Genomic DNA, 13,807 nt, shown 5'->3' on the forward strand with positions numbered 1-13,807 from the left:
TGAAATACAGTCAAGTTCAAACATGAAGCTGCAGGAGATGGAAATAATCTGCTCATATAAAGAACAAGCACTTTAACACAGCACTGTGATATAAGTACCTGGTCCCGTCCCTCAGTCTCAGTCCCAGTGTCGCAGTGTCTCAGGTGTTGTTTTCCAAACAGGTAAATTTCCCCCCCAGTCTGGGTGACGTCATGGGGATGGGCAGGTCACGTGGTCCCGTCAGAGGGAAACCTGTTGGTTTAATGTTACTGAAATGAGAGAGAAGAAGAAGAGGAGGAAGAGGAGGAGAAGGGACGCGACCAAGGTAAGTCAGCAGACCCCAGACTGAACTAACATCCCATAATCACACGTATCGATCAGTGCTGAGAGGTAAATATCGATCAGGAGCCGATTGTGGTTTGAAACGGGAACTTTTAAAAGTCGAGAAGTCACTGAACGCAACATAACGTTAGCTTAACGGGAACTTCGAGGGAAGTTTTACCGCTGCGGGAACGAAACCTGTTATTTAAAGTCATTTAACGCGACTTTTCACACAGTTACAGTTATTATAACTTATTAAAACACCTTAAACACGATAAGGAGTTAACATGGAGTCACTTTGACGCGTTACGGTGAGTTCTCCTCTGACCGAGCCTTCTGGCTCTGAGCCAGCTCTGCTCTTATCAGGCCTCCTTCACTGACTCACTCTGCTACACTCATTATTATCATTATAGCCTAAATATTACACACACACACATATACTGTTCATATGTTCTTACAGCAGAGCTGACACATTAATACAAACTCTTATATTATTATTAACTGTTTCCTGTGAAGCTGGTGATGCATCTCTACACCAACACTCCGCTTCATGTGAGCCGTTATCCCACAGGAATAAGTATCCGGATACTTTACTGCACTGAAAGTACTCATACCAGGCTGTAAAAGTACTCCATTACAAGTAAAAAATATGCTGCTTTGGTAAAAGCATAATCAGGGATCATTTCAGTTTACCTATCAGTATCACAGCAACACATCTGTGTAGTGTAATGTTATTTTCACAAAATCAAAACCATGTGCAAAACTACTTTATTTATTATTTCATGTACAATATAACTGAGTATCAGGTGCAGTCTGCAGTGTCCACCATATTAGTTCATTTCAGTAACTCATGCACGTATCTAACATTAGGCACTGGTTTCTGCTTTTTGCTCCTTAAACACTTTATATCTTGTATATTGTGATATTGTCACTGATATTTAATGCTATGTTGTTTTAAAACTGGGCCCAAAGCAACCACTGGGAACCCACCCATTTCTTGCACAAGAATTTCCCTCTGGATAAATAAAGTTTTATTGAATTGAATTGAAATGTAGCGTTAAAAACTAAAAGTATTAATTCATTCAACTTAGGGAGTGTTCATTACTTTTGATGGGGGAGGAGGTGCACAAAGGGGGAGGCATGTAAAATATTTTTTAAGCACTGGGGAAGGAATTGTGTCTTTTTTTTCTACTTTGGCTTAAGGGAGGGGGCATACAAATTTAAATGGATGTAATTTGTATTTAATGATTAATTTAAAAACAACATGGGTTTGGAGGGCATGTTTTCTTTAAAAAATCGGCAACACAGAAAATATCTTTAGATTTTCATATTCACGATGGTCCTTGGACACATCATGTGTGAGAATGCTTCTGTTAGAAAAATATATATTGATTTGTCAATACATATTTATTCCGAATATCTGAAACGGTTTCAGCACTCACTGTCTGCAGTATCAGTACAGCGTCACCAGCTGTGCTTTCTCGCTGTCTCTTGTTGTTAATGTTTACTGCAGTCATTCTGCTGTGCTCTGCTACGAACCAAGACAAGTGAAGTTGTTGTTGTCATGTCATAGTCTTGTTATATTTATCTTTTAATAGCAATTTTAAATGTGTGCCCAACATGTCAGTTTTTCCCCGTGGTGTCAAAATGATATGTTGGTATTTTTCAACGTATTGTATAAAAGTTATAAATCCCAGTATCGTGACGACACTACCTGCAACTGTTTTTGCTTTTGTGCTTCTGTTTTCTCTGTCAGTGATTATAAAATGAGGGATATACACTTGTGTCCAGTTTATTAGGCACGCCACACCCAGCCAAAATGAATACAACAGTCCTGCAATAAATCCTCTGTCATGAAGGTGATAAAGTTCAGTTTGTGTTGAAGCTCAGAGCTCTTGATTCAACTGTGTGAGGAGGGGAATCCATTTATTGAGCCAAGTATGTGCGACTCCTCTACGATAGGTGGAGATATGCCCNGGGTCAAAGCCCGGGGCGGAAACTGTGGAGCATGCTCAGAGCGCCTCGGCCAGTTTGAGAACTTTGATTTATGATTTCAGTCCAACTTACATGTATTTTAAAAATCATATTTTGGTTCGGACTAACACAATAAATCCATTTTCATTAATGTTATGTTAACGTAGTGAGTGACATAATCAGGGTGGATAAAATAATTCTAACGTCATGAAGGAGGATTTATTGTAGGATTGTTGTATTGGACTTCATCAGTCCAGTGTTTTGTTTGTCTGTTCTAGGCTACTGTAGAAACATGGCGGTGTAACATGGTGATTTCTATAGACAAGGACTTGCTCCCTGTGTAGATATAAACAGCTCATTCTGAGGTAACAAAAATACAAATATGCTTATTTTCAGGTGATTATTCACTAAAGAAAACAGACTGATTATTTCTGACAATATATTCCTCAAAATCCTACACACTGGACCTTTAATTAAAGGTAGCTGTACCTAATAAACTGGTGGCTGAATGTTAGATGTCAGATTGGGCTCTATCTTGTAATGGGTGTTCTTTTTAATATTTTTTGTCGTTGTACAGACGGAAAGATTAACCGATTAATTAAAAATAAAATTAATAGATCACCTTTTTTTTATACAGAGTAGGTTTACTGAACATGCATGCTCTTTTTTTTTTAAGGAGAAAAAAAGTTAAAATTCTCTGATTCCAGCCTCTTAAATGTGAATATTTCTGGTATCGTTGCTCCTCTGTGAGTGTAAACTGAATATCTTTAGGTTGTGGACAAAACAAGATATTTGATAACGTCATTTTGAACTTCAGGGAAACACTGATTTACATTTTTCATCATTTTCTGATATTTTATCGGCCAAACAACAAATTGATTAATTGAGAAAATAATGAACAGATTATTCGACGATGAAATAATTGTACGTTGCAGCGCCCACAAACGTCAGCAGCTATTTGATATCTGATTATGTGAAATATTATTTGTGTCCAGCTTCTCACAGGTGAGGATTTGCTGCTTTTGTCAGTTTTATATCGCTGTAAATTTACTGTATTTAACTGTAGTTATTTATCTGACACACACACACACACACACACACACACACACACACACACTCACTCCTCATGTTCACGTCTCACACCTTCATATCTTTGTGTGTCTCTACAGGAGATTTCTTGGCACTCTGCATGTTCATACCAGGTTTGCATTCTGACCTGCAGGCCAATGTAAGTCGTGTTGAGTGACTGCGTGTGAAAGAGGTATTCAAGCTCAGTTCATATTATTTTCTAACCTCTCCAGATCATTAAAGAAATGAAGGGGCTTTAAAGGGCTGACTGGTGGTCAACAATGTATTTTTGTGCTGTCTGCAACAAGTACGGGTAAGTTGAGCGTCACCGGATACAAAAGCAGTTATTACATCAGCAGCAGAGTTAGTTTCACTCGGGGTTTGGTTACAGCACAAAAATGCATTCTTGACTCAGCTTGCATGGAGGATGGTGGGATAACATCTTTCTCTCTGGTGACCTCAGGTACTGGGGGTTAGCGGTATCAGCTGGGTATGTGGAGTGAACAGACTTTGCATGAAGGATAATCTTGAATGTTGAATTTGAATAAAGTGCTCCAGGGATGATGTTTTTCTGTAGGCCAACACGGAAGTTAGCGTCGCCATGGTTCCCTCGTCAGAGAGCCTGAGGCATGTTTTCATTGGCAAATGAACAATTGGCAATTCATCAGCAAAATAATCTTTACAAATGAACCACTTTTGTAATTTTCGAAGCTTAAATAAAATCGCTAGAAGTAAAAAAACCTAACGTTATACACTATAAACAAACGTCACCGCCACAGCAAGGCTTTAAGTGTCGGCGTGATGACGTTCTGTCGTCTCATTCAGCCACTTGTTAGCAACCACCTTTTTCAAGACACATAAAAGCTTCAAAATGTACAGTGGGGTAAAGAGTTGCAGCGATATACTAGTTTCAAAATATATCGTGATGTAAAAATCGTAAATTTTTTAATACCGTGAAACTGAGATCTCACAGAGAGACGGTTATCGTACAGTGACAGTCCGTTGCTACTGGGGTATTTACTCATGTATTTTATGTCGCAGAGCAAAACATGGAAGTCTCCTCAGCTTGTGTGAACCACAGACCTTATTTTGGGAATCTAACCAAAAGCCCACTGACTCTGAGACGAGGGAACCATGAGTGGAAAAATGCTAACTCATTCACAGGTTGTAGGACTCATTCCTGGAGCACTGGACTGTTTTTTTGTTTAATCTTTTGGCTTCTTCCTTTTCATACTTCCTCTGTCTTTGCTTACTTGGTTCTGTTAATGATTTAACTTGATGATATAATTAGAGCTTAAATGATTAAATGACTGAAAGAAACGTAATTGGCAACAATTTTGAGAATAGAATAATCACGTTTAAAGGGAAGCTTCAGTGTTTTCTTTACCTGGACCCTATTTTCACATGTTTTTGTGTCTGAGTGACTCACGGGAGCAACAGTTTCTGAAATAAGTCCTGTATAGAGAGAAAGAGCTCTGCAGCCACAGCGGTGAAACAGGCTGCAATGTCATCCCTACAGGCAATTGTGCGCTGTCCACTAAAAGTGTTTGTTTTTGCACTGATAGGCTCGGATTGTTATTTTAAGTGTCTGACAACATTATGGAAAGCATCTAGTGCTGTCAAGCAATTAAAAAAAAGTTAATTGTCAACTTCTGCTGTGAAATTATTTAAAAATTTCAGTTTAAATGAATGTTGTCAGATGTGTCGTAGTGAAGCTGCTGGCTGTCCTCGACCACTGAAACTGGTCTGCAGTTTATTTTATAAGGGACTTAATTAGTCAGTCACAGGTAGGTAGACTGACTCAGTCTGAACACCTGGTCCAGTGTGGTGTGACGAGGCTGACTGCCCTCTGGGTTCACTGCCAAATGCTTTGTGTTGAGGTGATATTTCAGGCTGAAGTTCTCTGATGGTACAAAAAGTTCTTACTGCAGGAACCTGCAGAGAACGGTGCTCCAAATAACAGTTCCATCTGGGTGTTTTTAAATGTAAATGTTTCATTCACGGGGACGAGCAGCGTCGTCTCATCTGCCTCCATCATGTGACACATAGCCCTTTTTAAACAGGAACTGTGCAAATCTGCAGGAAAGCCCAATCAGTCTTTTTTCAGCATTGGCAGTATAAAAACAAAATCGGGGAGTGCAGCAAAATGCCGCCTACCTACTTTTGTTTATACAGAATGTGCCTTTTTCGGGGCAATGGGGGGCGTGAGCAAGTAACAAAACGTGTAGCTCAGCGTGTGACGTAAACAGTGACGTGGGAGGGAAGCCGCGGCTGGTCAGTCCTTCGGCGATTCTCTCGTAAGTCGGCCCGTTCTTCACCGTCCCCGTCATCTGACGGTTAATGGCCTCTTCGTTTGCGAGGACAAGGAGGGCGCGCAATTCCTTGTCTCCCCAGTTGCTCATCTTTACAGTGTCTGTCAGGTTTGTGTTTCCCTCTTGCTACTAGCTGCTCGCTAATTCCTGCTATCAGCTGTTTCCTGTTTATCCATCGCCAGTGGCTCGCACGTGCGGCGTCATCAACAGCTCCTCCCACAAGTCTTCAACAGCTCCTCCCACAAGTCATCAACAGCCCCTCCCGTTGCAGAAGGGCGCCTCGATCTGTTTAAACTAAAAGGGTTCCACCAATATGTCTACCCTACAAGGCGGAAAATTGGGCACCTTGGATCAACTCGCCAATCCGCCTCTGTGTGTCTAAACACTCGCAGCTTGCCGGCAAAAATTTGCCGAAAATCTGGCAGTGTAAAAGGGGCTCAACTCTCACTCTCGTTCTGCAGTCTCACAGATTTTTCCACATTGTCAACATCAGCTCAATATTCAGCCATAACATTGATCACCAAACTGCGCTTTCTGTTCTCCAACACAACACAGGCGCTCCTCTCTCTGACTCTCACTTATAACACCATTGTTTTTCCTGCAAGTAACCTCACACAAGATTGAGGAAGACTGGGAGAGGAAAAATGTTTCATTTCCCTGAAGGGATCCTTTCCATGATGTTTTCAGAAACGTATAATAACAATCGGAGCCTGTCAGTGGCAAAAACGAGCACTTTTAGTTGATGCAAGTTGACGGTGCACAATCGCCCGTACGGTTTACAGTTCAGAAATTGTTGTTCCCATGACTTAGACACAAAAGCGTGGGCAAGTAGGGTCCATATTGGGGGGAAAAACAAAGCTTACCCTTTAAATTAATAATTTTTCAGACAAGTTGCTGCATCATTTGTGAGGATTTGCTGCTTTTCTTACATGGTAGTAAATTTAGGATCTTTGGGTTTTGGCCTGTTGGTTGGACGAAACAAGATATTTAAAGTTTACTCTCATCAGTTTTTCCTTTGGTCCATTAAACATGAGAAAACAGTCCTGACAAAAAGTCCTGTTTGGTCCAGAACCCAAAGACACTGAATTTACAAAGTTAACAAACAAAGAAAAGCAACAAATCCTCATATCTGAGGAGCTAAAACCTGCAGATGTTTTGGATTTCCGCTGAATAAATGACTTAATAAATTATCAAAACAGTTGATAAATAATCTCGAGCATCGAATTGTTTAATCTTTAAGCAAACAAAGCTTTACTGCTCTGCTGTGAACTTTTTATTGTAAGTAACAAAACATCACTGACTGAAAACGTGTGTTTGTGCTCTGTCAGGGACCATCACCATCCTCATGTCCAATGGAGGAGGCTTTTACGGACGCACTGAGCGTGTCCGCCAGTCGCCCTACTATGACCAGGTACCACAAGACACCTTACCCCGATCAGACTCCTACGATCTGCAGCCGCTGAGGGAGCAGAGAGCGCCTCGCCTTGCCCAGAGCGCCGACCCCCTCCCTCCGCCGCCGCTGCCTGACCTGCCTCCCGTGGGCCCAGAGTTTGATCCCAGCGGCAGCGAGGACAACGAAGACCTGGACCACGACCCGGCCCTCGACATTAAACCGGTCCACCGCTTCATCCCAGACTCCGTGAAGAACTTCTTCAGAGGAAGTAACCGCAGCAGTAAGCCGCCGTGGTCGATGCCGGGCTCCTCATGTAACAACAACAACAGCACCACTGAGGGGGTGCGCTGCTCTCCTCCACATTCCCCCTCTGTCCCGGGATCATACCGAGATCCGTATGGCGGCTCAGGCAGCAGCTACAACTCGCGCAAGGAGCTTCTGGAGCTACACGACGCCCATGAGTCCGTGTCAGGGCGCACCCACCACACAGGTCTGACCTACAGCGAGCGAGTGGAGGAGTACCATCAGCGCTACGCCTACATGAAGTCCTGGGCGGGGCTGCTGAGGATTCTGGGATGTGTGGAGCTCCTGCTGGGAGCAGCCGTGTTCGCCTGCGTCTGTGCTTACATCCACAAAGACAACGAGTGGTTCAACATGTTTGGATACTCGTCTCCTGGAGGAGCGTATGGAGGATTATATGGTGGCGGTACAGGCGGGTACTACTACTCCGGCCCCAAGACGCCGTTTGTGTTGGTGGTGGCGGGGCTGGCCTGGATAGTGACTGTGATCATGTTGGTGCTGGGGATGACCATGTACTACCGCACCATCCTGCTGGACTCCAACTGGTGGCCTCTGACTGAGTTTACTATCAACCTGGCGCTGGCAGTGCTGTACATGGCAGCAGGTAGGTAACCTGGCTTCTCTCACATTCACTCTTCTACTCCGGATGGATCAACGCAGATAGTTTGGTTTTATTATGTCTCCGCACCGGCGATAGCCGTGGCCGGAGGCATTGTGTTCTCAGGTTGTCCATCTGTCCCATCCTTGTGAACATGATATTATTAAGTAAACCATGAGGGATTTTTTCTTGTGAACGCAATCTCTCATGAACCCCTTGAGGGAATTACTTTAAATTTGACACAAACGGCCACTTGGACTGAAGAATAAATTGATTAGAATTTTGTGGTCAAAGGTCAAGGTCAGTGTGACCTTGCAAAATATGTTTTTGACTCAAAAAAATTATATGTTTATCATGACAAAACTTTAATGCCTCCACACTGGCGATAACCATGGCAGGAGGCATTGTGTTCTCAGGTTGTCCATCTGTCCCATCCTTGTGAACATGATATGATTAAGTAAGCCATGGGGGATTTTTTCCAAATTTGGCACAAATGTCCACGTGGACTCAACGATGAACTGATTGGATTTCGATAATCAAAGGTCAAGGTCACTTTGACCTTGCATCTGTCTCATTCTTGTGAACGCAATCTCTCATGAACACCTTGAGGGAATTACTTTAAATTTGACACAAACGGCCACTTGGACTGAAGAATAAATTGATTAGAATTTTGTTTGTGTTTGGTGGTCAAGAGTCAAAGGTCAAGGTTGCCGTGACCCTGCATCCATCTTGTTCTCTTGAATGCAATATCTCACGAATAGCATGAAGGAATTTCTTCTAATGTGGCACAAATGTCCACTTGGACGCAGCAATATACTAATTAGCTTTTGGTTGTCAAAGGTCAAAGTCACTGTGACCTTGTCTTTCTCGTACTCATGAATGTAATATCTCAAGAACACCTTAGGGATTTTCTTAAAATTTGGCATAAATGTTTACGTGGACTCATCAACGGGCTGATTAGGTTTTGGTGGTCAAAGGTCAAGGTCAGTGTGACTTTGAATCTGTCTTTTTCTCATGAACAGTTTGTCTCAAGAGCACCTTAATGGAATCTCTTCATTAGAGTTTTGTGGTCAAAGGTCACTGTGACCTCACAAAACATATTTTTGGCCAAAACTCAAGAATTAATTTGCTAATTCTGACCAAACTTGACACAAATGTCTAACAGGATAAAATAATGAAGGTCAAAAGGTCAAAGGTCAGCTTGACTGTGACATCATCATGTTTTAACGTCATATCTCAGGAACAGAAGGGGAGACATTTGGTCAGATACTGAATTGGTGACTCTAATCTTGAAACTGTGCTGATTGTATAGATCTTCTGTGTGTGAAGCATCCATGTTTTCACTGACATGGATGGAGACTGTCAGAGACACTGGACTTGTGGGCGGAGTCATACAACCGCGGGACGATACAGTTATCTGAAAATCTTGAAAAATGTGTGGCAAGATAACACCAGAGGAAAGTGAGAAACTGTTTTTCCCACTGGAGCTGCCTCTGTTTCGACACGTTTGCTTTTTGTTTACCAGGCATTGTCTATGTGCGAGACACGACCCGCGGAGGGCTCTGCTCCTACCCGATGTTCAACAATGGCATCAACGGGGCGTTCTGCAGAACAGAGGCAGGCCAGACGGCTGCCATTATCTTCCTGTTTGTCACTATGGTGGTGTATCTGATCGGAGCCATCGTGTGTCTGAAGCTGTGGAGACATGAAGCTGCACGCAGATACCGAGAGAAGTACGGCCAGGAGGTGAGAGCTCACACTGCTTGATCTGTTAGTTCTGAAACTTAGAGGATTACTCCAACTCTGTCCGTCAGGTTGATGGCTGAAAAACAGGCTGCAGACATGTCCACACACACACACACACACACACACACACACACACACACACACACACACACTGCAATGCAACAGCAAACCATATAATTTGCACACAGGCTCACAGCTGTGGAAGAGTGAGTGGGCGGAGTCTGAGCCCTACCTGTACAGGCCAAGTGTCTCCCACTGTTCAGCCTTTATGCTAAGCTAAGCTAAGCTAACTGTCTCCTGGCTGTAGCTTCATATTTCACCTACAGACATGACAGTGATATCAGTGTTCTCGTCTAACTCTCTGCAAGAAAGCAAATAAGCTTCTCTCCCAAAATGTCAAAACTTTTCCTTCCATAGTAGATCCTCATTTTAAGTTTCATGTTAACTGGATTCTATTTTTCTATCTTTGCACAGATGCATCCACCCGACCAGCGTGCTGCACAGTCTTTGGTGAGCATCCTCTAACGCTGTTCTGTGTAAAACTCATAGTACAGATAGAAACACGCCCACATTTAAGTTGATGAAAGCTTTAACGTTGCCGCTCTTCTCTCATGTGTCTCTGCAGATGGCTCCAGTTTCAGCTCCTGCACCCAAAGCTCCAGAACAGGTCCAGGGCTCCTCAGTGGTTCCCATCCAGGCTGCACCACCTAAAGCAGCTCCACCACACATACTGCAGGGAACCATACCGTCAGGACACATTCCCAAACCTGTTATTGTGCCTGACTACATTGCGTAAGTGCTGCTTAAAATGACCGCATACTGTTCAGTGACCTATGTGTGCTAGCAGAAGTAGTCAAGTCAAGTCAACTTTATTTATAAAGCACATTTAAAAAACAACTCACGTTGACCAAAGTGCTGAACATATAAAAAATAAAAATGAAAAAAATACAGAAGAAACACAATAACACAAAAACCAGAGCCATAGCAGCAACATACATAAATACAAAAATCAAGGCACAAATAAGCACAGAGTGGGAGATTAAAATATCATGTCAGGGGGATACAAATGCTTTTGAGAAGAGATATGTTTTGAGCCTAGATTTAAACGAGTCAATGGAAGGTGCAAATCTGATAGAAGGGGGGGATGCTGTTCCAGAGTCTGGGGGCTGCAACCGCAAAGGCACGGTCACCCCTGTGTTTAACATTGGAGCGTCGTACCGCTAGGAGCCCCAGGTCAGCCGACCTGAGGGATCTGGAGGTGGGGGCCAGACCATTCAGGGATTTATATACAAACAGAAGCAGTTTAAAATCAATTCTGAATTGAACAGGTAGCCAGTGGAGAGAGGCCAGGATGGAGGTGATGTGGTCTCTCTTACGGGTTCCTGTTAGAAGTCTGGCTGCAGCGTTTTGTACCATTTGTAAGCGGGAGAGAGATGATTGATTGATTCCGGTGTACAGTGAATTGCAGTAATCCAGGCGGGTGGAAATGAAGGCGTGGATGACTTTTTCTAGGTCCTTGAATGTGAGGAATGGCTTGAGTTTTGAAATGGTGCAGAGTTGGAAAAAAACGGCTTTAACTACTGAATTGACCTGTTTATCAAACTTGAGTGGTGAATCGAAAATGAAACCAAGGTTTTTGACATGAGGTTTGATGAAAGTGGATAGGTTGCCAAGACTGTTGGATATCAGATTGATGTTGTCAGACGGGCCGAAAAGAATGATTTCTGATTTACTGTCATTGAGTTGTTGGAAGTTTGCTGCCATCCAGGACTTTATTTCATTAATGTAGTTGTGGATGTTGGTGAGTTTGGACTGGTCGTTAGGTTTGAGGGGAAGATAAAGCTGGGTGTCGTCAGCATAACAGTGGAAGGAGATGTCGTGTTTTTGAATGATTTGACCAAGTGGGAGCATGTATATGGAGAAGAGAATGGGACCTAGGATTGAACCTTGTGGGACACCGCAGGAGAGGGTAGCTGAGGGGGAGGAGAGTGAGCCAATGTTTATGGAGAAGCTTCTATTGTTGAGGTAGGATGTGAACCAGTTCAGAGCAGTGATATTAATACCAGAGCCATGGTGGAGACGGTCTATTAGTATGTTGTGGTCTATTGTGTCAAATGCTGTGCTGAGGTTGAGGAGAATGAGGATGGCACAGTTACCGGAGTCGATGGAGAGGAGCAGGTCATTGTGGACTTTTAACAGAGCGGATTCTGTGCTGTGGTGAGGCTTGAAACCAGATTGAAATATTATATTATTATAATTATAACAATATTATTGAAATATTGAAATATCGCCACGTTTCTTTCACGTCGGTCATCTTTCAGCAGGGACAGCCCAAAGTCACACAGTGTGTACTGAGCTTTATTGTGAAAACTCTCCAAGCTCTGTGTTTCTGACTGTTGCTTGGACGAAACAAGACAGCCAAAGACGTTCACTGTGTGTCTAGCTTGCTCTAACAGGTGTGCACATGTAGTAGTTACCTCCTGTGATGTTCATGAAGTGTTATCCTCTCCCTCCGTCCTGCAGGAAGTACCCAACGATCCGGTCCGACGAGGAGCGGGACCAGTACCGAGCCGTGTTTAATGACCAGTACGCAGAGTACAAAGAGCTCCACTCAGAGGTGCAGGCCACCCTCAAGAAGTTTGATGAGATGGACGCCATGATGCGCACTCTGCCCCAGCACCCCACCAGCCAGATGGTGATTGGTTACACACAGCATCTTTACACTGTCTTCCTAAATAACCAGTACTCATCCCATATATTTATTTTTGAATATTTAACATGTTGCAGACAGTTTCCAACAAACAGCACGGCCAAACATTGAGTGCTCGCAGTTTAGTCTATTTCTAACGCTGTCTTTTCCAGTACGTAAAAGGGAAAATTGAAAAGTAATAAGCGTATTGAGAAACTGATGCTGCATCCAGAGCTGCATACCCAACACGTGTACCATCGTTCAATATTCTTTTGTGTAAATAAACAGTAGTATTTATTAGGCTTGGGCAGGATCACAGTGTTAGTGTTTACTGGGATATTTAGAAATCCTGAAGGTACGATTTTAAATCATGTCAAAAATATAGACGCTCCTCTTCCTATTAAACTGATACAGAGATGCTGTGTTGAGGCGATGTATTGTAGTGCACAGCATGCGCCACCAGAGGTCAGTCTGTACAGGCGGAACAGGCAGGTGAGCTGAAAAAGATGGAAGTGGTTGGATAAAGTTACAGGACTAGTAAACAGATGTAAAGCTTCTGTCCCTGTTTGAGACTATAACCACATAGTGGTATGAGTGACATGATTTTATTCAACACATCATCTCCGTTCAGTCCACTGAGGTGTCGGTATCCAAAGCGGTAGTCTCGCCACCAGACAATCAGAGATCTCCGCCTTCTGATAGTCTGGGGACACTCCTTTCTTAAGTGTGTTTAACACACCGGAGAAAACGGCCAGCAACAAAGCAACGCCTCTTGCATTTTTGAAAAGGACAAGCCCTCCCGGAAATGTGTGCTCCCCCTTTTCTCGTCCGCAAGGAAACAAACACACAGAGAGCTTGAAAATGGATGAAGAGAGATTTAACTCCGTTTTATCAAACATGTGCTCAGTCCACAAGATTGTGGAAATGAAGGACTTACAGCGACTTTGTTTAAAACTTTTAACGCAGTCGGACTATGTTTACGAGCACAAGAACTCAGCGAGCCACCGAAGGACCGCCCTGCGGATTTACTATTGGTTCTGCAACGTAGGGAGTTTTGTTAAACTCTGAAATTGTATCTCTGCAACGTAGGGAGTTTTGTTAAACTCTGAAATTGTATCCACCCATCTAAACACAAAATCAGAGAGAAAGACATCAGTCTTTAGTTAAGCAAAGCGTCTAAAGACTGACTTGTGGGTCTACCACAGCGGCAACAAGTGTCAGAGCACTTGTTTCCTGTCTGTTAATTATTAATTAAGGTATTTAAAGGGAAATTTCGGATTATTTCAACCTGTCTCCTATCATCCTAAATTTGTTTCAAGTGACTAGTGGCGCATAGTAGCGTCAGACCTGTTAAAACGTAAGTGAACGGGCAACCTTCAAGTGCAAAGTTAGTCCACTAAACAAGCTTTTTCTCCACAAAGACCGCC

The 13,807-nt window shown here is 43.0% G+C and overlaps 1 protein-coding gene across 1 annotated transcript in view; it reads left to right on the forward strand.

Annotated features, from left to right (window-relative positions):
• The first annotated feature begins 240 nt into the window (after window positions 1-240).
• Window positions 241-13,807, forward strand: part of marveld2a (MARVEL domain containing 2a) — a 35,961-nt gene continuing 22,394 nt past the window's right edge. The window contains exons 1-7 of the mRNA XM_050053745.1: window positions 241-304; window positions 3,444-3,535; window positions 6,983-7,951; window positions 9,471-9,691; window positions 10,166-10,201; window positions 10,317-10,483; window positions 12,215-12,386. Coding sequence (XP_049909702.1) covers window positions 7,000-7,951; window positions 9,471-9,691; window positions 10,166-10,201; window positions 10,317-10,483; window positions 12,215-12,386 — 1,548 coding nt within the window. The 5' untranslated portion in view covers window positions 241-304; window positions 3,444-3,535; window positions 6,983-6,999. The remainder of the gene's footprint in view (window positions 305-3,443; window positions 3,536-6,982; window positions 7,952-9,470; window positions 9,692-10,165; window positions 10,202-10,316; window positions 10,484-12,214; window positions 12,387-13,807) is intronic.

The sequence above is a fragment of the Epinephelus moara genome, chromosome 9, assembly GCF_006386435.1.
Source record: "Epinephelus moara isolate mb chromosome 9, YSFRI_EMoa_1.0, whole genome shotgun sequence".
Lineage (NCBI taxonomy): Eukaryota > Metazoa > Chordata > Actinopteri > Perciformes > Serranidae > Epinephelus > Epinephelus moara.